The following is a 27,597-nucleotide window of genomic DNA, read 5'->3' as shown; positions in this document are numbered from 1 at the left end:
CGCCTAATGTACAGTGTTTGGTGTTTGTTGGCAGAGATGCAAATCGCATTTCCTCTGCCAGCGATGCTTAAGCCAGATGTTTCACTGACAGATTCTGATTGGTTGACAGATAAAGTTGATGACTTGTTCTTAAGACAAGGGGATGAAAAAAGAAAACAGTAGCAATTTACACAGCACAATTGGGTTATGTTTCCAGTTATACTGTCAGACTCCAGAGTAACTTCACTTACTCCAGCAGAGCAATCGTGAGTTTACAGTGTGATGCAGGAAAACTGAATCCAACCATAAGCCAAGGTGCCTACATTGACCAATTTGCCCTTCAAGCTAAAGGCTATAGAAATGCTTTACAAAATGCTACTTCAGAAGGCCATAGACATCTATTTACCATTTTATGAAACATAGGAAACAAGAAAATTAATCAAATTACTGTTTCCTTTTTTTGTATGACCAGCCAGCAGAATACATGTTTTCAGGATCTTCATAAATTTAGGTTCTAATGCCAAAGATACCACTGTTAGCATTTGGTGCATTATACTACACAACTGGGGGGGGGGGGGGGGGGAAAAAGAAAAAGAAAAACAGGAATTTGTATTAGTAACAGGAACACATGGAAATAAACTCTTTAGAACAAAGTCATAAGGATTCTTATTCTTTCTGTTCCTGGGCATAATATTACCTGAGCAAACAGACCAAAAAAAAGTCTTCCCTTACCACCTATTGCCATTATAATGGCATGCTCAGACCTCAGCATCAACGCTTGATATCATGTATCGAATATGATGATGACAAATGTCAGGTTTTGTCCTGTTGGAACAGGATTACCATGTAATACCTGCCAATTCTTTACTATGCTTTTCTACGTTCCCTTTAACTTCCATTATATTGCATGTTATGAAAGAAAAGATGTTTTCTTTCTATTGACAATAAACATCTTTGTTACACTTCAAAGTTGCAGTGATGAAATGGTTACAAATGGTGAAAAACATTGCTCAAAACAGAAAAAAAAAAAAAAAGAGGAAAAAAAGAGAACCCTTGTCTTTAGTGGACTGATCCATCAATGACCTTCATATACCTGGACACATCACAGGTGTGTCACAGATCATTCTAAGTAAATAAGGTGATCTACCTCTCAAATGTACCCACTAGCAAGCCTGTGGCAGAATATTTAAAAAGAAAAATCCAGAAATTGTACATGAGCAATTCTTTTCTCTTCCCTACTGGATATCTATCATTTTTACCTCCAGGTATGACAGTATATAAAAGCAACTCCCTTCCCAAATCCCTACTGGAAGCAACAGGAACATTAAGTTACAATCAGCTCCACACAGACAGATGTTTTATTCATATCACACAACTAAAAAAAGCATATACCAGTTAATTTTATCTAAATAAAAAAACACAATGTGGCTTTTAAATGATTTCAAGTTCTTTTCCTACCCTGCTGAGGTACGTTTTACCTATTTGGGATGAGTGACATCAAATACAGATGAAACCCCAGAGATGTTTACAGTAATTCATGGAATCCAGGGGGCCTTCCATATATCCTGCAGATAAATGGATTGTTACTGATATGATTTTTAAAACAAGTGATCAAACCAAATCACACTTCACTTAGCCAAATGAATTTCAAGGAGGAGAAACAGAGAAATCTGCTGCCATTTCCAAGGTTGATAGTTGCTCTTCTCTTCTAATTCTTGCCCACCACCTGCTTTGCACAATATGTCAGTAATATTGTGATCACTGAATTAACTAGCAGAGAATTTACAAGCACTGCTTGTTATTTCTTGGTGATGAAGGAAAATTGCTATAGAAATGAAAGCTGTGGTTTGGAAGATATAAACCCAGGAATCTTTTTAACGCAGTTTGAGCTTGCTCCAGTTCTGAGGAGAGTTTAAGCTACGCTAAAGATTTCTGAATGCTAATAATGAGACCATTTAACACTATTATTTAATATTAAAAAGTTCTACATAAGTAATAGGGAAAAATATTGTAATAGTGCAGGCCAACAGGGAGCAAAACTACTTAAGGAATATCATATAACCCATTTTGTTGAATAGGAAAGGAAGAATTATTTTACAAATGCAGAACTACTAGGCCAGAGGTTTCTCAGATGACAGCATAGATGGATTCCACAAGGAAACCACAGAGTGGCGGCAGAAAGAGAAACAAGGCATATCGCACATCAGAATATGGTATGCTGAAGACAGCGGACATTAACAACACACCTTTTCAACCAGTACCACATCTTATACAACTCATAATACCCTAAATAAATCATAGGATCTTATCAGATACCAAATCTATATCATAATCTGCCTACCTGAGAACAGCTAGAGACACTTAAAACCTTTTCTATATGCTGTGTGGAAATTTACCTCTCTGAATTACATTATCTTGTGATACCCTTCTTTGAATCCATCTGACAAAAATCAATTATTTTCTAGCAGTCTCTCTACTAACAGGGAACAACTGTAAACAGGGCTCTCTGAATGGTCCAGGGTGCTTTGGAGCTTCCATGATCCTTGGTCCACATCATGCTAAACAGGAACTTTATATAATCCCAGGGGATTACCAAAACAAAGATAAATAAAAGAGTGGGAGAGTGGCAGACAAAAAGCAGAAGCAGAATTGCATGGGGAGAGAAAGACATTCACAGAGAAAAGAAGGGCAAAAGTGAAAGACAGAGATTCTGAACCAAAAAAAAAATTAGGATCTAACTCCCTAAGGGGTAAAGCAAGAAAAAAAACACTGCATGCTGGGATAGCAAAGAAAAACAACCAAAATATTTACATTTCTGTTCACATAACCAAAAAGGGGTAAAAGATAAGGAAAAAAAAACCCCACAACCCAGCCTGGTTCTTGGGGTGTTTCTCAGTGTTGTTTTGTTTACACAGAGACCCAGGACTTTGCTTAGAGCATCTTCCATTAGCTCTACTGCAGAGAATTACAAATGAGGAATCAGGTCAGTCACTGGAAAAGATGCTACTATCAGTCTCCTATGGCTAAGGAGCTTCTGCAGTGTGGTGGTTCTGGCTGACAGTTCATGCTGCAAATCCAAGTAGCAGTGGGTGAACATCTGATTGCAATCCTGGAAAAAAATGCCAGACAAACCCTCGCTCATATCAAAAACCCAGAAAGATGAGGAAAGACAACACTCTCATCATTCAACAATGCAGAAGACAGGGAAGGAAAAGAAACAAAGTGACACAAATACTGAAAAGAATCTCATTCTCAGTACACTCATTGTTAGCAAGAATGCTAACACAATTTATGGACTATAATTATAAACCAGACAGTGAAACATACAGGAACTGAAGACAACAGCTGTTCTCAAATCCAGAGCTAACAATACAATCTTATCAGTCACAAAAAGCAATTAAAGCCTACAGGACCTTTAAACCAGAAAAAAAATGAAAGTCAAAGGCAGATAAAGGTAGTCTCAGTATCCAGCCTGAGATGCCAGCCCACCATTTGTGACTGTAAACTATTGACAATCTGCTCTGCCAGGTTGTAAGATACTGGTATCATTTACCTATTACTGAAGTGCGGTTAAAGCATTCAAATATGATAAAGTAACACCTCTACATCATGTTGGAAAGTAAGCAAGCGGTTATCAACTGAAACTAGTGCTCCAAGGGAGGGAACAGCACAAGTGTTTAACATGTCATCAAGGATTACTGCCCTGTTTAACAAGATTTCTCTGGTTATAGGTAATGACAACAGCGATAGCTAGTAGCCTGGACTATAGCTTTCGAAGACCAAAGCAGAAGGTGCTGCTTGGCAGTCCTGCTGATCTTCTGAACCCAGTGCATGAGGGCTCAAACTCTTGAGTGTTCTCTGATTCTGGAGAAAATTCAACAGCCAGAACAGAAAGACTCAACAGGTACCATAAATGGATTAAATGTTAAACGTTATAACATCTGAAGAGATACCTTCTTGTCAGAGCTGCTGTGGACTTTTTTTTTGTTTGGTTTTTGTTTGTTTGTTTGGTTGGTTGGTTTTTTTAACCTATCATGTGGTAAGCATAAACACTGAAAACAGAATACAATGGCTAGCATGCTACCGATCTTCATTGGAGTAAGACAGCTGAAAGAGCGCAGAGGGTGTAGAAATGCTTTTCTTCACTCTGTGGACTGATTCTCATGGCTTCTTGTATTAAATATGAAACTGAATTTTAGAATTTCTCTCTGCTTTGCTTGTTCATCTTTTCTCTGAGCCTGACCCTTTTTTTTTTTTTTTTTTTTAAACTTGCCCTTAGGATTTCTTACCCCTGGCTCTGTCATTCCAAGCACTTCTTTTCTCTGTACTCAGCCGGGTCTCCCTCACTGTAACTTCAGCTGTAGGTGTTAGCAAAATTGGCTGCTTTGATTAGAAATATGTGAGTGGAAGGCAGACAATAGCCTGGCTCTCTACACCTGATCTCTCAGTGAGGGGTCATTGATAGGGGTCAACAGCCAAAATAAGTGTCTCATCACATGAAGAGTTTGTGAAAGGAAAGCTGTACTGTCAAATAAAGTGGAGCACAGCAGCACTGGGAGTTGGAGGGGGGCAGAGTTATCTATATATTTAGGTTGGGTTGTTTTTAACAAATTTTGTTCTGGGCAGGAGCTTCTAGCTCAACAGCATGGAACCTGAAATCCTGTATTGAACTACAGAGCAGATGCACCTGAGGGACTTGCAACTCCATCTTCCCAGAAATGGGTGTGTTAGAAAGGCTATATAAGTTGTAGGCACTCTTCCACCAAGACTATGCTCTTGTCTCATCTCATGGGCAATAAGGCTGTGGTAATAATCTGGAAGAAAGGGGATTTTCTTAAACCACTTTACTGATGGCCTCTGATTAATTTATCTCCAGAGTAATCCATTTGTTGATTGACACTTGTTACATCAAGACCATCCCTGATCATTTGCCAATGGCCACTGGTGAATCATCAAGTTAAAGCCTTTACTTTAAACGCTACTGTTACGAATGAAATGTCAAGTAGTGACATTTGATATTCTGCACCAATTACTACTGTGCATGTGGGCACATAAGCACCACTTAAGCAGAGTCAGAATCAAGCTTTTAGGAGTTCAGGGATTAAAAGAGACAGAGTACTTGTCTTGTCTAGGTTTATAGACTACATAGCTATTGAGGGTCCATTAATCAAGTAGGGGAAAAAACAGCCATTACTGCTGATGGGAAGAAAAAAAAAAAAAAAAAGATGGACTAAAGAAGGTTGAAATGGGCAGGTGCCTGTTATGCCACACATCCCTCACTCCTCTTGAACAGCCACTAGTGCATGGGTCAATCTGAAATGAATGAAAAAAATAAAGAGGTACTATTGAATTAAAGGTGACAGAGAGAGAAGAAATCCGAGATCAAAAGCCAACAAACTTTCCAAGAGTGGAAGGCACAGAGCTGTGAAAGCCTGCCCCATTACTTCTCAACTTGAATGGTCAACAATAAAAGAAAGCGTCCTACAGAGGATATTACTGTATCGGGTGTGTTCAGAGTCAAAGCCCTGCTCCTTCCATCAAAAATATTTTCTATCCTTTATAACAAAAACTGTACCACCCTGCTACTATGTTTGTCTATCTTTCCCCTATACATAGAAGGCATAGGAAAGTATAGATCATTACTTTTACTTCACTGCATTTCAGACTCAGGCTACCAAACAGAGGTGACAAGGAACAGAGAAAGACTGGGGATGTATCAGGGGACAGAACTGTGATTTCAGTCCAAAACTTCATGGTAAATAACCTTTCTTTTGAGAAAACTTAGCTGATCAGTGCTGAAAACTTGGTGGGATTTTGAAATCTTTTGACTGAATGACTTCTGAGACAGCTGTTGAAGATAAGATTCATTCTTGACAAAGATATAAAACTGTGGTACCTCAGACCTTTAAACAAAAATTTACTTTAAAATTCGGAATTCAAAACTCAGAGGTTATTAATTCCCATGCAAACATGCACTTTCCAGCTTTCTTATTTTCTCTTTTGAGCATACCACTGACCCTACCTACAGCTTCCCCCAGCTGTTTGTGTAGCTACTTCTCTTTATAGCGGGAATGTGTTCAGAGGAAGCCAGCATGATGGATAACAGAAGTCCTTTGACATACTGTGTCATTTATCACGTAACAGCCTCAATCCTGCTAAGAGGGCCTTCTCCATATGTCACTGTCAACTTCTGCGCCACCCCAATGCATCAAAAAGAAAAGTTTGAATATGAAGCCCTGTAATTCCTAAGTCACAGCTCATTGCAGCTTTCCAGACATGAAGAAGCATTCTGTCTATCTGCCAGCTTGTTTGTTTAATTTTCACTGTCTCACATATGTGAGAAATTAAGTCTTCAGTGTAGAAGAGAACCCGGAAAAAAAGTCAGAGGTATAGCAGAGAGAAGATAAAAATCCCTAATTCCATCAGGAACCCAATGTGACATTTTGAAGTGGAAAAAGCAAAGGCGGCCCATGAGCACTAGGTATTACACAACTACTAAGAGACGCATCTCCTTCCCAGTCTGGGAAAGAGGTTCTCTAATGGACTGATGTGAAACTAGCAAGCTTAAAGCAATGCAGATAAGCTCCTGAGCTTGGTTGCCTAATGGAGACATATCTTATCTCTTCAGGCCCTTCAAAGGTACAAAACTAAGCTAAGGCTTCCAGGAAAGCCTCTTGAGATTATCCAGCAGCTCCTGCTGCGGGCTACCTAAAGTAAACAGAAATCACTCCCTAATGCAAAATTTCAAGAAGTCAGGTCCCAGGTGACACCTGAAAACACAAACTCAAGGAGACTGCAGCCACTGCTGGGGCCTGTGCTCTGTTACACTGACACAAATCCACGGGTATATGTGGTGTCTCCCGGGCGTTAGCACAGATGGCAATCAAACCATGATCCATTCAGGCTCTTTTGCCATTACTCTGCAGGAATGTAGCCTGACCATAGTACTGGCTCAAATTAATTGCTTATAATATCAAGTTTGGGCTGCCTGAGCACAGATAGCTGCCTGTAGCACACATCTTTTCTTACTACATCCTGAATTACTTCCCCTCCTCCGTTGTTAAATAGCCAAGGCCATGACTCTCCACTGAAACTTCTAGTCTCCAAAACATTCATGCAACAAGGTCAGACTGCCTTTCTCAGCTTATTCTTGCAAACCTTGTCCTGCCCTACTCGGAGCCCAGTCTCTGCAGAGCACCCTCAGCACAACCTGGGTATCCATGGCTCTCCACATGAGCACAGAACAGCCTCTTTTTAGTCAGTGTCCTTTAAGCACTTGTAACTGAGCATAGCTCCCACATCTAACCAGGCAAACAGTCATACCATGCACCCTGCGTGTCTATAAATCACTGTTTAGAAAGTCAAAGTTATAACTTTCCTTTTCACATTCTTCTAGCAATTTACAAGGCTTTCCACCATCATTTCTGGACCAAACTTACATGAATATTTCATACCTGCATTTTGTACCCGTTAGTATTTCCCAGGTTAGACCAACTTCCATATCAATTTGAATGGTTCACAGACTCCACCCAGTGTGAATGGTGTTAGATTCCATGAAATAAGATGCCATTTTGGATCACAATGAGTGATTTTAAAAGTATGGTTTGCCACTTCATTAAGTCATTGTCGTGCAGTCTGTCTATTGCCATTTCTTTTTATTTTTTCCCCAAAAAAAATCACAAGCAAATTTCAGCTTAAAAGTTAATCAATAAACCTTTATTATGCTAACTCTTAATAGGATTATTAATATGAAGAAACTTAAAATTTAATTTCTTCCTCACCAAAGGCTTACTGACAAAACTTCGTACCTCTGCAGCATTTACATTGCTATTGTCCTTTCGTGATGTCTACTCTTTCTTAAAGGAGAATCACAGAAGGTACATTAAACACAATCTTCTTTACAAGCGTTATCCCCATAAGCTGAGTCATGAGTCAGCGAACTCAAAGTTTCCTAATTTTGGTGCAAATTTCAGTGTGTTCAAGGTGTTTCAGGAGCAGTTTAGCATCAGCCCAAATAGTCTTCCAGTCCCAAGTCAGACTGGACCTCTTCATCCTCTCTGTTAAGTACTTGAAGTAGATGCTCTATACAGATACATTAAAGATGTGACAGAATAAGAGCCTGGTGAGCCTCCAGGAAGCCTATGGGCCAAGTCACCAAGAAGCACTTCAAAGGCCTTCATACTCCTATGAGCAGTTTTCTCCCCAAAGCTGCAAGGATGGAGCTCTGAATCAACAATATAGCTTCTGCTTTCCTTTGTATTTCAGAGTGAGTTTGGCATAAAGACAGACTTGTTTATGTGTATGAAGGGAAAGTAAGAAGCGAAAGAACAATAATTCAGCTAGGGGCAAGCCTCGGTCATTATTTGGACCACTAGGCAACAGGGTTGAATTATGGCTTGCCATGACAGTACCCTAAATAACTGTTAGCTGGAAATATTATCTTACATTACAGAAACAATTACGAGAGTTAACCATTTGGAAAACAAAAACATGCTGCTGAAGAACTGCCATTCAGCCACCACAGTTCACATTCCTTAGATTAGAACAGAAATTTCAAGGGGAGAAAAAGATAAATCAATCCATGTCCGAGTAAGGCAACATGTTTTCAGGATAGCACACAAGAAAACATATGCATATTTGTGTTGCTGATTTGCACAAATCCATTCCTGCAGGATGAACGTAATAAAAAAATCAGAGCACAAATGGCCATTTAAATGCCTAAACTCCAACTTGAGTAATTGCACATGCAAATGCATATGTATTTTTCAAGCACAACTGCATCCTTTCATTCCTGACAATCTGGATCAAAATAGCTTCTATTACCATGATTGTATATGCACTTACACACATAGAATACTGTATCATTTGGACCTCAGAGGTTTTGGCAAACCTCAAAGCAAACTCCTTATTTAGGCTCACATCAGGTTTAAGCAAGAATTAACAATGACAGAATCATACATGCACCACAGCTGATTTGTGGAGAATTAGTGCTTGCTAGATATATGCTCTTTAGGGACCAGCCATCCCATTTGAGACTGTGCAAGTAAAAATTACGATTTCAGAGCTGCCACGTGTTTCTCAAAGATTAATAAAAGGCTTAGGGAAAAAACACAAAACAGAAGGGATTTGATTGCACCTAAGTGATTTCTTTCCAAGCCACTCTGTAGTTTGCAACATCTGCTGCAGACCTAGCTGCCACAGCTTCTGCTCAATGGCTTAAACCCAACTCCCAGCACTCAGAGGCAACGTGATCAGAAGTTACAGAAGAGCTACTTTGCACCAGTCCAAAGGCGGTACAGTAAGGAACACCTGAAAGTAAAGCAGGTAATTTGTTACGGCACTTTGAGACCCTTTAGGACAAAAGTTGTAACAAATAAATTGTCGTCATCGGTACACACAGTCAGAACCAATACATACCAGTTAAAAAAAGGAGAGCTATGAACACTGGTAAAACCAGTTCATTAGAAATAGCAGCCCTGAGCTGGACTTTTTTTTTTTTTTTTTTTTTTGGTAAGAAAGTGTGTAACAAGAAGGTATACTTGATTCAGATTATCTCTGCTGTTCACAGCAACAGAGGCTTTTCCTTAATATTCAATATTCTCCTTTTTATTTACATTCCCAGCTGTATTAGTGTTATGACTCTGAAAGCTCAAAGCCATTGATATGGACACTATTTGATTTTGAACAGATTGTGTTCAAAACGGGATTACATACCATCCAAATCTGTCTAAAGATAGATAGAGAAGTTGCACAGTTCAAGGGTGCCCTCACCTGCATGTCAGTGAGAGAGACAGAAATTACTGTGACTTAAAACACTTGGCTCTCCTCCACTTCAAAACTAGCACTTGCACAAGACTACACATGTTCCTCAAACACTGAGTTATTCCAAAGCAAATTCTCTTTGTCTAACATGCATATCCTAGAGGAGAGAAAAAACTATTGTCCCACTGTCTTCACTCTTGATTTCCACGTTCAACCTTTACACGTGTTTATAGCAAAACACAAGACAGGTAAATCAGCAGAATTATTTTGTGCAGGTTGTTCAACTCACAAAGCGTCAGCTGCCTTTCAAGAGATCTCAGCCTAACCTCAGAGATGTTATTCTTGACAACTAAAAATATCCAAATAAAACATAGCTTAATCTCCCATAGCCCCCGCTAACTTCACTTTCGGACCTTGTGTTAGCTAGCTATCACAGGTATAATCCAGACCTGCTTTGCCTAACATTATATCCCTCTAAGCATGGAATTCACTGCTACCTCAAATGCAGTACTAGAGATTTCTGTGATATAGACCAAGATCTGGTACAGACTTGGATGAGAGATCACCAATTTTTTTCACGTCACTGGAACAAGGATTTAAAACCATGATAGTGCTCTGGAGAAGTGACTGATTAGTGCAATTAACTACATTGCTACATAAGCCTCTTCCCCTCCTTCTTCTCATTTCTAAATGGTATTAAAATAGTTTACGAGTGTTCAGCTGCTCTGCACTTTATATCCTCTTATGTGCCATAACCATTACAGGGAAGACAGAAAAATTGTCACTTTTTTAATCTTTGTCTTTTGTTTTTGTTAATGAACTTTTGTTAGCTAAAAGACAATGAATACAGGAAACGTTTCTCAAGCAGTCTTCATTAGTGTTACTGGTGGTAGAAAACACCACAGACCAGAGCTGGAACCGGGAACCAAATTCCTGCTTTAGGCAGTGCTCAGTGTCCCAGGAGAACTGGTACTTCCCTCTCCTTCAAAAGCTGAGCTTATGAACATCTAGGGAAATGAGGGAACATGGGGGACAGAGAAGGAAACTCTACTACTAGAGGTGCTGCCGTGGGATGTACGCGGGAAGAATCCTTGTACTCGCACCTTGTGATTGCCTGATAACTTCACAAAAAAACCGAAACAACAGAAACAGCATTATATGAAGATACTGACCTGATTATGGACTTTTGTGTGTACATCTTTAGAAATCAATCTTTTCCTATTTGAGTTCTGTAATATATACACAGTAGAATATAACAGCTCTTTGCCAACTATTGCAATAATATGCCCAAAGTCCTTGTCATTTGTGACAAACAAACAAAAGCAATCCAATAGGTAAATTAAGATCTATGTTGTTCACTACCACTTCTCTGCATTCTGCTTCCTCAGACATGAAAAAGTCCTGTGGGATAAAATGGAACGTATAACCATTTTATATAAGGACACATCCACTTCTGCAATTCAAGAAGCCAGTTCTAAAAGGCCATGGAAAAGTTGCTCAGCTCTAAAAAATTCTGAACTTAACTGCTGTAGAATTTTACAGCATAAATCATCACTATTCCCATGCAGTAAAATATTATCACAGTTACCTGAGAGTCCCTATCAGGGTCACAGTATCATTGAGCTACAGTGTGTTTAAATACTACGTTTAGGGTTTTGCGGTAAGTTTAGATCCAAGGTGCGCTGTTACTGGAACTCTCTTCCCTGCCAATCTCACTGACTGCTCCCCGCTCAAACCTGGACTATATGACTTCAAAAGCTCTTCAGTTTTTCTACCCCTTCAAGACTCAGAGCTGCTTTGCAGCATTAAAACTGTGCTGCACTTTTTTTTTTTTTCCTCCTGACTCCAAGAAACGCTGCCTGTTGGGTTGCAGAAGATGTTTTGATTTCTCTCTCTGTCATTCCAACATCGAGTCAATTTTCTAGTTTTCATTTTCTTGATGTTTCTGTGGGACAGTCAGCTGGATTTATGAATTAGGGTGGCAATTTGATGAAACCACTGGAGCAAAATTTGCCCATGTAGTTACCCCAATGCACGTGCAATTATATGAGCCATGTGCATAGGTTAAAATTCAACTTCAGCTGGTTCTTTGCAGGTACATTTTTGCACAAGCAATTTTGAAAACACAGACTTTCAAATGAAGCACATTTTTGTGGATAAGCCTCTTTGTCCCATTTCTACAAACACCATTTTCAATTGCCAGTCTATTTCTCCAACCCAAGGCCATTATATATCTCCTCTCCTATCACAGTACTTTGCCAGCTTTTATTGTTACATTTGAATAACAAATTCCAAAGAGAAGGGAGGGAAAAGTGAGAAATACAGAAATAAATAAAAATGTTAAAGACCAACAGTAACCAAACCACAGAGCTAATCCAACATAGAATTTTTTTTAAACCAGACTCATGGAAAAGCAGCTTTACAGCACCATAACTAAGCTCCAGATTTTTTTATTCATAGGCTTTCAAGAAGAATTTCTGTGCATATTTCACAAAAAACGATGTGTTTTAATACTTCAAAGGCACTGAATGGTCATATAAAATGTGAAATGTCACTTGGAACTCCAGGTATGTCCAGTTTTCAGGGCAAAAGAAATAATGCCTGATTTATTACACAGTGTAATATATGAAGGTATATTACAAGAGACAATAACCCTCATTCCTGGGCAATTTCAGCTTTCCAGGTAGTGTGGATATTGCAGTAAAGTATTGGACATTCTTCACTGCGTCTATAAAAGTGAAGTTTTTACAATTTCATTTTGTGGACTTCTCTTTTCCCACCCTATGAATAACTACTCCATCTCTAAATCTGTAGCTTCCAATAGGTGTTAACTTAGATAAGCAGACTTGATCTTGAAATAGGCGACCAAAACAGTCTCTTTATTTGTGACATTAACTCATCTCCAAAATATTCAACTTTGATATCAGTATTTGATGCCTACCGCAATCAGGTAAGAAGTAAAATCCAAGGTCAGCAGCAATTGTAATATTTCTCAGTTTACATTCACCTATGTGGCCAGCTGGGTTAAGGTTTGCAGATACCTCCTGCAAATTCCAAGAGTTATGAGGAGACTCCTAATTTTTAATACAATTCTCCAATTCCTGCATTGATGATACTGAGGTATCCTTCATGAACCTTCATTAGGTGGCTGTAGAAGTCATTGCTGCAAGATGCTTTCCCTAGCCCAGAATATAATACTGAAAGAGAGCTGTAACTGCAAAGCTTACACCTCCATAAAATGCATCACGTGGCCAGGGCTGAGAAGACTGATCAGGCTACATGAAGGCCAACAAACCAGCATCCTTTTCATTCTCACCAACCTTAATGCATAGGCTGTGCCACTAATGCTTCAGTTCCTAACAAGGGACCCGCTGCTCCTTGCCTGTCTCTATACAGAGCCTAGCACAGGCACAATTCTTATGGGAGTAATATACCACAAAGGGGACTCAAAATAAACATAACAACAAGCAAAAAGGGATAGTGATACACAATCAAGCGAACAAGAATAATATAATTCAATCATCTCATTAACTTTACTAAAAGCTAGCTTTGTACGCCAGTCTCCTGGCTCCTGAAAATATCTTCAAAGGAGTACACACATCTGATTATGAACTCCTATCGCCAGTCAGGAAAACAGACATGAATGCAGAACAAAATAATTCCTTTCTGAGCCCATGAAACATCATGTTCATATCTAATATTCACACTAACTTGAAAATACAAGGTAGTACCTATCTAAAATGAAATAATTCCCAAGGCTAAAAGCTGAAATGTTTAGTGGTCCAAGACAGTAATATCACTGAGACCACATCAAGAGACTTTTGTAGCTAAATCTCAGGTGACTTTGCATCACCAGCATAAATTGTGTACAAAAGAGCCACGGGAGATGCACTCAAATCATGAGGTACCTTTACTGTTTAAGAGCTTTACAAAGACTGCATGTGCTTTTGCAATTGGCAACTAAAAGACTAATGAAACAAGGGACAATGCATTAAATACTTCCAGTTCTTGATATGTCCATTAACTAATTAGTTTTCATAGCCATTTAGAAGAGAGATGGTACTGTAATCTCCACTCTGTTGGCAAGCAACAACATGGTGCTTTCACAAGAAACCTACAAGCAGTAGAATGAGGTCACAGACTTCAATGTTTAACAAACCCTAGACCCTGTCCATACCAGACTTTCTGCTGCTGGGACTCTTTTGTTCTCTACCAAGGCACACAGACAGTTCTCTGGGTAATTTGTCAAAAACTAGCAGTTGTGTTGGTCTATTATCAAGCTGAACACTGAGACAAGCAGTTATAATGCAATAGATCGAATGTACTCTCTGGCCTAAACTCCTGGAAGCACATGAGATATGCTGGAAAATAAAAGGAATGAGAGCAAAGCACCCAAAATTTCAACTATCCAGCTTCTGGGAAACAAAAGCACCAAGCAATAAAGCCAACCACTGACACAAGGCTGGTGCCGAGTCCCATAGACAATATCATACAGGCTGCTGTTTTAGAGACAGCCACACAATAAATTAGGTGCGGGTGTTAGAACAACAGCTGGCTGCTAATTAGTCACGGCCCCCCTCAGCAGGGTATCAACAAAGTGGCAGAGAACATCTCTAGTAAATTAAATTTTAAAAAATTCTACTGCAATCGCTCCCCCGACAGACCCTTCCTTCATTTCCCCCCTCGGCTTTTTATTTATTGTAATTACTTTAGTAATAAGATTTGTTTCCTTGTTATTATATATATTACTATGCAGAGCAACAACAACAACAACAAAAAAATAATAGCTGGGAAGAATTATGTAGCTTATTTATCTCCTTGGCTGTTATTGGGCCACTGGGTGGAGAGAGCGATGAGGTGGGGGCCTGGGAAAAGCAGTAAATAGAAGAGAAAGCATATTCCTCAGGAGCAGAGACGTATGGGGGCATATTTACGAAGGAGGAAACACTGACAATGAGTGAATAGAACTAATAACTCAGGGGGCCCAGCAGCTCTGGCTGATAAGGGAAGGAATAAACAATACTGCATCAGAAGCACTGTCAGAAGGGAGAGTTCTGGGGTGCAGCTGTCTGCAGGCGGATGTTTATCACAGAAGGAACTTGGTTGAAATCGGTGCACCTCTGACAGCACAGAGAGGTACTCAGAAGTGGATGGTGCCGGGCCAGACCCCACTTCTGGCTCCATCAAGAACAGCTGGCAGAAATGAGAGGGGGAAGAATACTGCAGCTTATATCTTATCTCATGCTGTGCACTCACTAGCCACATTTGCTACCCTAAGCTCCCAAATCCATCACTGCCATCTTGGTGGAGGACAACAGAAGCAACACCTGAGGCATCAAAGCAGGAAACATCTAAGAAAACTTCTACTGCACTAGGGGAAATTTAGCCCCCATGTCATGCACACTTCCCAGAGCCATGCACCAAGCCAGAACAGATGCTCTGAGAACTGGCATTTTTGTCCTCTCTGAGGTCTTGAGGAAACTATCAGTGCACACAAATATGCCACCTTACAGCGTCCAACATGGAGCACAACCATTATAAAGGAGTAAGGCTTGAATCTTTTACAAAATGCTCTTTTATCCAAGTATACCTTGGCTTCTGCCTATGTCTACCCAACTACTTTGGCATGGTGGTGCCAATTTAGATACAGGGCTTCTGAAGGCAACAGATTCATACAGCACCTGCCAAAGAACAGCAGCGCGCTAGTCCTGTAGTACCTTCCTCTCCTAGAGACAAACTTCCACTGCATTAATTAAAAAAAACATTCCTTTCCTAGCCTTCCCACATCTCTGCACTATCCTTAGAGAAACAAGCACAGATTACCTAGTCTGGAGAGAGCCTTTGGAATGTGTTTGCAGAGTGCATGGCACCAATTTAGTTTTACAAGGCTAGATTCTGAGAATTAAACTTTTTCAATCCCTTGACCGCAGAGAAGCAATAAAGAGAAGCAGGGGAGGAAAGGAGGGGTGTCTGCAGTCACACAGCTTTGTGTGACATCACCTCAAGATTTAATCCTTGAGGATGTGGTTCTGGATCATTAACTGACTCCTTAGACTGGCCATTAGCTTTTTTTTTTTTTTTTTTCCTGTCCCTGATCAGTTCTGCCTCTTACTGTCTAAAGAACACAATGTCTCAGTGCAGAAGAGTAAGCATTAATATAGGAGATTAAAAAAAAGCCATATATCCAAATAATCTGTTTTGGGTATAGAGACATGTGCGCTTCTGCCCCTTCTCTTAAAAGCATCCTTCAAAAAACAAAGAACCAGGTTCCAGAAAATATGTGGGAGGACACTCATTTTTCGTTTGTAACTTTTGAGGGTGTGCAGAGGAAACCTGTTCTGGAAAGGATTTTAGCGAACATTTCTACCTCTCTATGTCAGTAATTGTCAAAGAAGTAAAGCTTTTCTCTGCTGGATTTGGGAAGGTTATGAACAAAGCCTGATAAGTAAAACAGGATGGAATAAACAGCCTAAATAAAATGGAAGCAAATATCAATGGAGAGATCAGAAACCGAGCACCTCACCTGCCTTACCTTTGAGCAGCAGAAAAGTTTACTCAGCCTGTGTTGTGCGAGGGCAGTTGTAGGAGGGAACAGGGTGTTTTTAAACCAGATAAAGAATAGTCTATGGCTATAATCCAAAATGCAAATCAGGACTTCCTCTTCCTAACTGCTGCTATGGTTACCCCATGGGTTTGAAGAAGTCATGCCGTTTCCAAAATACTCATCTTCCTTTACCAAGAAAAAGACTCGCCGGCTCCCATCTCCACTGATTGGTTCAATTCATTTAAAAATGCATTGAGTTCTTCTCAATGAAAAGCTTCTTTGATTCAATGGGAGGGAGGGAAGAGTGAGAAAAGGGCAAACAGACAAAAAGAAAGAGGAAACATTAAAAGGAAGTAAAGGAAGAGGAAGAAGGTGGCAGTGTAGGAGTGAGACAGGGACTCAGAGAACTGTGATATCGGCCAGTTTGGGATTTATCAGTGGGAAGAGAATTTCTGAATACACAAAATACAGACACTCTATGACCAGTCTGCACATGAAGTATTTTTTAAAACAAAAATCACTTCCCCAGGAGCTTCCACTTCTCAAACGATCAATGATCTTGCAAGGCCAATCATTTTTAATTTAATACTTCTGGGAACTGGGGGAGAGGGGAACCTTCATCAAACAGGCACAGTTGGCAAGCATCAAGTGTTAGCATTTGGCATCATTTATTACTGTTGTTTATAGTGATATAAATTAGGTTATAGTGATATAATTAATAACCCTAAATTTGGGTGTAATAAATAGCAATATTTATCTAGAACTGCAGTGTCTAGAGAAGTCCAGCCAAACCCACAAAGCATTGAATAGGATGTTGTGACTGTGAGCACACACGTGGGAATGCCAGGTGCGGTGTAGATGGCTTGCAGGTCTGAGCAGATGCAGGGAACAGCTGCGTGAACAAGCTGCTGACAGGAGGATGCACAGCAGGTGCACACAGGACAGCATATGAGCACATCAAAACTTAGCATGCAACTGCACAGGCATGCATGAGCCCACACACAACTCAGTGCTCAACTGCGTGATGAGTTTATGTGGAACACTGTTGACAGCAAAAAGTGTTCTGTTTCTTTGTAAAAAAACTCTTTTCTTGCTACTATAATTTGGGGTTTTTTACAAGTTCCCACACTGAACCCTGCTTTCCAGGTTTTATACAACTGTGACTATAACTGACCTAGTTTCAGGCTGCAAAGATTTCTGCTGAACAGATAAACTTTTTAAAAAAGCAGTTCAAAAAGTTTCACCAAAGGCTACGCTGCACCATTCCTCATAAATCTAGAGTTATCAGAGAACAGTATTTTTCCACATTCTACAAGTTAAAAACAAGCTTAATAGTTAAAACGACAAGTAGGTCTAGATTGAAGAGAAAATGCTCCCAATATGCATACCTCAGTCTTGATTTCAAACTGCTCAAAGGTAACGGTATGTCAATAGCTCATTCTCTAGAGAAAACTCAGTCAAAAGGAGGGGGTAGTGACCAAGGTCTCATAGTCCATTGATAGCAGAGCCAGGAACAAAGCACCTCTCGCTCACTCACTGCATTTTATTGTCACTTTCATAATGAAAATGATACTCTTCTTCATAGATTCTCCAACACTTAATAGAGATTAATTCCTTTTAAAGCTTTCCTGTTTTATTATGATTGCTTTAGTTTAAAAGGGGGCTACAGGTATGGTGAAGGTGGTGAGCCATAATTAAAAACAATGCTTACTATTTTGGAATCTCACAGAACAACTTGTACAAAATAAAGTCAGGCTGCAAGGATACTGTCTGTTAAGTATACGGCTGTCGCTTCAAACTGACTTACACTACTTTTCTGGGACATTTAGATATTAAATACAAGGAAAAAATAGTCTTAAGAAACAAAACTAAAATACACATAACAAAATATACATAAAATACAGCATAACAGGTCAGACCACAGGTCTATATGAGGCAGCATCCCATCAGCAGCAGTGGACAAAAACCAGCCTTTGGAAGAAAATGTAAGATTAACTCTATGAGAAGCAGTATCTATTATTTAATTTAAAATATATAGCCATTGTCAGATGAGCTGAATATTATTTGACAGACCCTACACCTGAGTGCTGTTCAGGATGGAGCAGCACACTCAGCCACACACAGCAACATAACTGTTCACCAATTCTTTCTGGAAGCTTTCTTTTTGGCAGTGATCTATATTTTTATGTGATGACAACCCCACTCATACATGCACGTTTGCATAACCGCTACCTTCATTTAGGACCAGTAACGGGGCTACAAGTCTCTTCATCGCTGACAGACAGGAACGGATTTGCAGAGCACTGACTGAAGTGAAAGGGAGGGTAGAAAGCTGCTTCCCAGCTCAGCCACGCACAGCCAGAGCATAATCGTATTCCTGCAGTCCTATCTGGTGTTAGAAGAACATTCTCCCCATGTAACTTTCAGATCACATTAACCAAAGCAAATACCAAGGCCCTGATCATCTCGTTGCTGCACGAGGCTCCCAAAGCGCGATCCGGTGGTACCCTGCTGGGATGAGCACTCTTCCACCGAGCTGCGCCTGCAGCAGGGAGCCAGCTGGGGAAGGGGCACAGCTGGGCTGTGGGAAGAAATCCTTTGTAACCACGCACTGGCATTGGTCTCCGTGATGAGCAGGGAAGGTATGTGCACCCCAACACACAGGGCTGGGGAGGACGGAGAGTAAGGAGATTCAAAGAACCATCAACAAAAAAGAATACAGCTTTTTCTTAAAGAAAGCAACAGAGGCACCGAAACAGAAGAAATCCTTATTTCACAACAAGAGATAAGATCACCAGTTACCACATGTAAGTATCCCCAGTGTCCAGCACAGAGCCAGGATATTTGTTGGCCTGGATAGTGGATTTGATGCATTCAGTACATCTAGCCTTCAACAGGTGGGAGGTGTGAGAGCACAGCAACTTGCATAAAACTAGGAAGTTCCCCTGCTCCCATCTTTGGCAAGGCTTACCAAACTTTTTAACCCATCACCAGATTTAACTACAGTTTAAGCTCATCTGCACCAGGGAAGGCAAAATAACTTCCAGCGTGACATGAGCTCAGGCAGTACACTTTGTCCAGGTGTCACAGAGAGCCAAGTCCTCCCCTCCTGAGGGTCCCTTCTCTGCTACACTCGCTCCTGACAGCTGGAGAAAAAAGGTCAGACATTCCCTCCAGTCCTCCATCTGCTGGAAACTTTAATTAAGTGCAGTGAAAGGAAAAAAAGAAGAGGGGAAAAAAAGCCACAACCTTTCTTTTTTTGCTTCTGCTGTCTGGAAGGATCAAGGAAGCATTTGGTGCCAGCAGAGGCTTCGAATACTCTGGAGCAGTATCCAGCTCCTCTGAACAGTCCTCCCAGACTACAGATATGCTCGAGTCCTGGGGAGCGTAGCAGCACAAAAGCTATGACTCTTCATAGTCACAGACTAGAGACTGTCAGAAAAGCCCTGGCTGCTCTCTGCTGAGCCACTTACCCCAAAATGAAATGAATTAGTTTAGAACCAAACTCAACTCATTTGTCGCTCAGGACTGTTCTGTTTCTGCAGCTCTCAATCTGCAGTCTAACCCAAAAGCAGATGGGAGAGCATAGCGTAAGAAAAGTTGTTCCTCTACACTTTGCTGTGTGTTTCAGTGCTTCTCTAAGCCAATCTTTCACCTTGGGGATTTGTCATGTTTTCCACTGCAGCAAGCCAGGAACACAGCTGTTACAAAACCTGCAAGACCTTATCACCAGGTCAAAATGCACATCTCGCCAGCTACCAGTGGGATGTGAGCATAATGTCCTGCCAGTGCATCAGAGGCAGGAATGACAGTTATTAACTTACAGCCACTCCACAAACACCCAATGAGGTGAACAAACTCCACTGTCCACAGAGACACTGGAGATTTTTTTCCAGTGAAGTGCAAGCCTACTTTATCTTAGTGCAATCTGCAAGCCTTCAGAGGGAATTCCTTTCACTGGCTGCATAGCAATAATTATTTCATGTCATTGTATTAGGAGCAGAGTTATAATTTTCCCACTCATGTACAGGGATAGGGATGTCAATTTAGTGTGGGTGGGTAGGGATGGTATAAGGCTAAGAATACAAGAAGGAATCAGTATTTTCCAAGCTCAGATTCAGTATCTCTTAGGAAACATGTGGGAGGGAAGATTGAAAAGGAGGTGGGAGAAGGAGGGAGCTTCACTACAGGGAAATATTTCCATGAAAATGTGAAAATTTAATAGATCCTTACTCATCTTCCCCCTGCACCGGGCTATACAAAGCATTAATTAAAGCCAGTTATTCCCAAGCATATCTGTCTTGCAGGTGTAGTCTGCCCTGCTCCTTTAGCAGAATAGTAGGCCTCCATTTATCAAGAAAGATCTAGTTTCTCTGGCACCACTAATACTCCATCCAGGCAATTGAGACATCTTATGGCCTTATACAGTACAGAATCACGTACATCTGACAAATGCAAGACAGCACACTGGCCTGTATCTCAGATTCACATTTTCCATACAGGATCGGTAACAGGGTGAATGAGACACAAGACAAAGGGCAATCTACTGACCCATAACATTGAAAATGAGACCTGCTACGCGCCCAGGGGTAACACCTGCAGACAAACCCAGCAAAAGCCCAGGATAAGCATATGTCACAACTCACTTGCCATTGATGACTCCATCAGGATTAAGCATGGGGACAATCTTGAAAATGAAACATTTCCGCAGGAGGTCAGCAATGGGATCACTGCTCACAAGGAACTCCAGGGTCCCCTTCATTACCCAACTGGCATTGCTTTCACTAGGATGAACACGGGCAGTGAGAAACACATAAGGACGATTGCCTGTAAAACATAAAAAAAACCCAAAAATAAAACCAACCCTAGACAGGACTTCTCTTTGAATAATATCTTTGCAAGTGTGTTTTATTCCTTTTTAATTAAGTTAATAACCCAAGATGTATTTTAGGGAAAATAAGTCTCTAAACAGTCCAGCCATTTACCAAAGGTGCTATTTGCCAGTTGATCCCAGGTTTGGTCCTCAGAACCAGCATGTGCTACTTTCACCCCTATCCCTCTGCTTGTTCATTCTATGACATCTTACAGATATTTACATATACCATTTTGCATGTGCAAATTACTGCCTCTCAAAATGGCGCCAGCATACTTTCTGACAATTCTTGAAAGTTCGATCTTATCAGACTTCACTAAGGTTTAAAAGGCAGCTAGAAATTACTTAATTTCCTGAGGTCCTGCTCCATTTTCAGTGTTTCACCATTAACAACTGAGAACTTTCCAAATCTCTAAGCAGATCTGTCAACCCATAAGTGTTTCAAGGACATGCAAGCTATCTGATCTCCGTCAGTAACCTGTGTTTTAGGGTCGGAATCATAACTAATCAAGTTAAACTGGTGTAATTAAAGAAAATTTATGAATGAATGAACGAGACAAGTGGCAGAGGTAGAGTACTCAAAACTAACCATCATTTTGTATCCATCCAACGAAACGTAGAAATAACGCAGATAGCCAAAGCAGGCTGTTACTTTTTGTGGAAAGACAGCTTTCAGTTTTATAGAATACAGGTGCACGCTCATATTTGCAACACTGATTTTTCAGAAGTTGCATCTAGAAGAGTTTGACTGTTTCTAGCAATACATTTGGTATGGGAGACATAAGCTGTGGGAATTTAGGGTAAGAGAGAGGATTTGGGGGGCTGTGTGGATTTTTATTTTTTTTAATAATCAAAGTCTTACTAACAGTTAATTGATAAGCTCTACTGAACCTGTTTCAAAGTAGACTTGCAAATTAACAGAGAAAGTTTCCTTGTTATCAGATATGCTATTTGCTTTTCCTGTGGAAAAAGCACCCACATTTGGTCTAGTTGTAAGTCTCCAAAAACTTTCAGTATACATATGCTTATAAAAGACCAAGTTTGACAGCAGATTCTTTGAGGATCCCATCTGTGCTAAGCGTACTCCAAGGATGGGCCAAGGAAACAGGAGTAGGCAGAGGGAGACACCTGTCAGACGCAGAAAATAAAGGGAAAGGACAAAGCAATTTTCTGTCTTAAAATGATCCTTTTGTGAGCATTCACGATCTCAACCCCACAGACTTCAGTGGAAACCATTATCTGTCAGGGCATCACAGCGATGCCAGGATAGCTTTGTCCTGCTCTAGCAGGTAACATCAGAGCCTGTGCGAGTTGGGTGACCCCAACTGACAGCCTTGGGAGTCGTAACAGGACAAAAAACAGAACCAAAGGCATTAGCAGTGTGCATGTAAACAAACGCTGAATTGGCAAGTTATACATCTTCGCCCTTAGCTCCCAAATCTGTCCTTCAGTTTCCAAATGCTTTACAAACCATTAATCAATTAATGTCGAAACAGGGAGGTAGAACGCTGTGCTGGAAAATACAGATGTTATTAAAGATCTGTTTAGTGATTTGTCTGACAAAGGCTGTGTCTGAGCTCCGAGAATACAGGTGAAACGTCTCATTTCACAGTCAAACAAGGAACAAAACCTAACTTTTCTCCTTAACTGTATATTCTGTACAGTTCTGCTCAATATGTACATTACAGTACAATTTAGTTACATCTTTCAGGGATGCACTCAGATTTGGAAACAATCCCCCCTCGACGCCTCCGCGCTTCCTTGCTTTCCTCCTAAGCAGTTGGTGCATGCTAACAGAATGAACTGCACTCTCAGCTCAAAGAGCTCACACAGAACAGTCATATTCTGGTCCAGTAAAGCAACTGGAGCTCTGTTTCTCAATAGCCATACATTAGTCTTTTATCACTCTTACTCCTTTACCTTACTGTGAGACTAGTATATTTTGTGTGCCTATGGCACTTCTGTATTGCAAAAGATTCCTTTTGTGGACTACAAAACTGTGGAACTACTAGCCTTTCTGGGTTTTTTCTTTTTCCAAAACTGGAGTACACAACTTCTATTCTGGCCCAGCTAGTTGTGTGTTATGGTCTACCTTAGTAATGCTCTCAAATAGCAACAAGCAAAAAAATAGCTTTCATGAAGACATGAGCTGCATTTTGCCATTTCCAAACATTTTCTTCTTTCTCCCATCACACCATGATTTAGTGCTGTTTTGCAGGCTCATTGCTGGGCTAAACTTATGGGACTGTACTGTTGTAGCTGAGAATGAGGCTCTTGAGGACTCCTAATGGACAGCAGCTGTAAATAGCACAAAGCAAAACAAAATGTGTTCTCTTTTGCAATTGATGAATACAGCTTTAACAACTCTTATCTCTTCTATATATTGAGAGAGAGAGCACGGGTTCTTGAAAGCTTCTTTCCTCAGTGAAAATAAGAAAAAAGAAACTCTAAACAAGGACTTTCTCATCTCAGAAACCCAGGAAAGTTTGCCATAATTCTGCTGATTGCAAAGAGTATGGGACTGACACAGACCTGAGTTCTGTTCTTCCTCTCAAGGCTGATCACAGTCAAGTTTGTCTTAGATTCAATGTCAGAAAAGCTTCTGGAGTTTCCAGATCTTAAAACCCAGGAAATGGGGGGTGGGGAAGAGACCAGACAGAGATCATCTACATTGTTTCTCTATGGGTGACGATGGAGGGGCCCATAGCCTGTAGGTCCAGTCCAGGAAATCTACTCCAGTTAAAGCTTCCTTTAAAAGCTCCCCTTCTGACAAGCACATCCGCAGCTCTGACATCCCATCCACAAAAGAGTTGTACCAGTGAGGAAACCACAGAGCTTGTTAATGGCCTGTCCCTTCACGGAAGCCATCACAGCCAAACCCCACACTGTGCTCCCCCAAACTGCACCCAGCATGGAGGCTAATGAAGCAGTAAATAGAGCAAAGAGCTGACGACATGGCCATAAAACTTGCTACCCTTGAAACACCTGGGAAACAAAGATTTAACTCTGTGGCAGGCAGGAGTCATTCAATCAGCATCTCCAGTTACTAATCGGCCTTGATATTATTGTGATAACTGGGATAAACATTAGAACTCGTGAAAGTAGAGGACAGGAGCACCAGGCAGCCATACTCAGTACTCCCAGCCGGCAAGCACCAGTCAAGATTTCTGCACTCAGCTAATCTGTTTCACTTCATTCCTGACTTCCAACACTCCCGTGACAGCAGTCCTGACCAGACCACCTCAGCGTTACCCAGCATAGCTTACTGGCTTACACCGGTGCCCTGCTGCCCTTCTCTCTGTGTTGTTTCAGAGTCCCTTGTACTACCCTCCCATACCCTACTGCACCTAACCTCAGTACACACAATCACAAGCTTTCTCGTATGCATCATTCCAGGGTCAGAATTGAGCTTAAGTCTTCAAAATCCTCAGGCTGACACTTAGGCAGATCCTCCCCAAGTTCTGGGGAAGCTGCCAGCAAGCTTAGGTCAGCCATTTATCTCTGCAAAGCCCACATGACACGTAACCTTCTCTGGGAATGTAAATAATAAAAAGAGAAAGCAGAGGAACCTTTTCATGCTACATAAAGCCTTATGCAACAGATCATGTCTTCTTACACTGTGTTACATGTCGACATGCCCAGAATGTAACGTGGCACCAACAGTACCCAAGGTGAGAGATTAAAGCATCACTGATTCCTCTGGCAACACTTTGCGCAAAACCCCTTTGAGTAGTAATTCGACTAACGTATCACCTGCTTCCCATGTCCACTTGTCTTTGACTGTGGATATATGCATGAAAATAAGAGCTTTGTTCTTCCAGGTCTGCTAACTTGCTGCTTAAACTCCTGCCTGTTATAAGGATCCACCTCTAGTCATGTCATCACCAAGGTTCACTAAGAGGTGACTTTGATGTCACTAATCATGACATCAGTTGGGGAAAGAGCAGCCTGAAAGAAATGAACAAAACCCCATTAACACAGCAGTGTCCCTCATCAAGAGGAGCACAGAAAGGAAATGAAATGCAGTTCCAGATGCCCTGACCTGGGCCGATGTTCTAAATTATTTCAAGCTGAGATTTGAGCTATGCCATTTGTAAAGGGACAGGGCACTGAAACAACACAGGGCTAGGATTTTGTAAGGAGCCAGAGGGAATTATATACACAGCATGTGAGAAATTCAACCTAGATCCAGGTCTTGACTGGAATTTTTCTGGCTGTGCTTCTGCACACCCCTCTTCCCTTTACCCAAGCCCAGCACCATTAAGACATAGAATTATTTTATTCCCTTTTGCCTAAATACAGCATGACTTTATGATGAACATTACGTAAATTGAAGGGTCAAGTTTACCCCAGGACATAGTATACAGAAACTGAGAAAGGTGAACTCTCCTTCCAACTTAGTTGTGGCCACTAACAGGGTATTCTGCGAGTCAAACGATGGGTAAACAGGAGGAGCAACACGTAGCTCTTCCACATGTCACAGCTGCATCCCGTCCTGGATACATCTGATACGCCCAAGGCTGCATAGTCATGCAAAGTCAAAGAGAACACAGGATATGGTGTGACGTACAAAGAATATATTACAGTATCTTTGTAAAAAGCATCAAATACTGAAATCACAGAAAACACAAGACTGACCTGAGCCAGAATCTGCGTCAGACACTTTACCCTCCTCCTAAAACTTCCAATAGTTGTCAGTCTTCCAGTTGACTTAAGACAGAGTAATTCTTTACCCATCTCCCCCCACCCCAACATTGCTGTCTCCTTGCTGACCCTGCTTTTGGTTAAATGCTCCAAAGAGCAGACACATCTTAAGACAGAGGCAAAATACACAGTCTGGCAGGACCAGCTGTTATTTTTCAGAATTATCAATGAGCTATTCCCTTCTTAAATAAGCCTATATTATATGCATTATTACTGTTAGCTATGGCAAAGAAGTGAACGTTACAAATTGCCTCAGCTGCCTGTTCTCTACCTTCGTAGCTTGATGGGGGAGTTTCAGGCTCCAAGTTGCTTGGCAACCTCCTTTTGTGCATGTGTTTTATGAATTCATTCACCTCTGAATCAGAGATGATCAGGGACCTGAACATGGGTACAGCCTGCCCAGCCTCGGTGCAGCTTGACATCCTGCTATCCGTGGTTCTTAATTCCAGGAAATCGGTAAGCAAATTGTCAAGCCCATTTTGGGCAGACTGTAAAACCCCAAGCTCTGAGGGCAGTAGGAACCACCCCTATTATTTAGTGTGACCTTATGTACAACTGAGGCCAAAGGAAACCCATGTGAACTAATTCCTGTTCAAATCAAAAGGTGCCTCTTGCTGAAGATTGGGGAAGAAACAAATCCTGTATTCAAAACTTGCTCCCATGGAAACTCTACTATAACTTTTTGGAAACTGTCTCAGTTTATAACTAACATTTCCATCCTAAGCAAGCATCTATACCTGAATTAATCTAGCTGAAATTTCCAGTCACTGCATTATGATCCATTTTTGGATACGCCAGCTCAACATTCACCGGCATATCCTGCCCCGCTCCGCACACCCCCTGAACTGCTCCGATAGCATCCAGCTTCAAATTGAAACCATCTAGCTGTTGCTGTCTACCTTATTAGACTGCTAATGTGAGCAACCTTGCACTTACACCGAGCAGAGGGTTCTCTCCCCAGCGCACTCCCAGGAGCACGGGCTGCTGCCGCCGGCACTGCCAGGAGCACCGGGCACGGCCTGCAGCCCGCACCGGGGCGGCCGCCTGCTCCCACCGCAGCCCTGCCTGGGCGGCCACCTCAGTTGCTGTGGGTGCAGAGTTTACAGGGGCCGTGGCTTTCTGCTGGGTGGATGCCATTGCTCCCTGGTGGATGCCATTGCTCCCTGGTGGAGCTGGCAGAGCCCCAGCCCTTCCTGCACACCCTCCCATGCCAGCCGCCCCACCAGGCCCCGTCTGCCAGTGCTCCCCAAGGGCTTTTATAGGTGTGGGGGGCTTGGCTGCCATCACTCCTGGCCCTCTCCTCAGCTGCTGTCGTGTGAGCTGCTGACTCCTGGCAGGTCTCTTGGCTCCCCTGAGGTTCCCCAGCCCAGGACCCCCTCCATGCACCATGCTGGGGCGCACCACCACGAATCAGGCCAGCACCGGAGCTGCTCGCCTCAGCTGGGGAGTAGCATTGGTTACACCACCTTTAAATCTCCTGCCATTTCTCCTGGCCCTGCCCAGGCCCCCTCAGCTGCTCCTGCAGGAACTGTGGGCTCCTGGTAGGTCTCTGCGCTCCCCTTAGCCAGATTCTAAGGGAATCAAATCAAGATGGGGGACAGCTGGTTAGGAAGAAGTACTGCCAAGAAGGATCAGGGGATTATAGCAGATGAGTTAGTGATGCAAAGCAGTCCCAAATATGGCAGCTCTCCTGGGACGAGCTACAGGCAAGGTCACAGCTAGGACAAGGAACGTT

General features: G+C 41.5%; 1 protein-coding gene across 1 annotated transcript in view; it reads right to left on the bottom strand.

The window, feature by feature from the left end:
* AGBL1 (AGBL carboxypeptidase 1) overlaps window positions 1-27,597 on the bottom strand; it is a 332,817-nt gene that overhangs the window by 155,783 nt on the left and 149,437 nt on the right. The window contains exon 18 of the mRNA XM_055715877.1: window positions 20,932-21,112. Coding sequence (XP_055571852.1) covers window positions 20,932-21,112 — 181 coding nt within the window. The remainder of the gene's footprint in view (window positions 1-20,931; window positions 21,113-27,597) is intronic.

This window comes from Falco cherrug, chromosome 7 (assembly GCF_023634085.1).
Source record: "Falco cherrug isolate bFalChe1 chromosome 7, bFalChe1.pri, whole genome shotgun sequence".
NCBI lineage: Eukaryota > Metazoa > Chordata > Aves > Falconiformes > Falconidae > Falco > Falco cherrug.
Note: the sequence above shows the minus strand (reverse complement) of the source record. Positions and strands in the feature narration are given on the sequence as shown.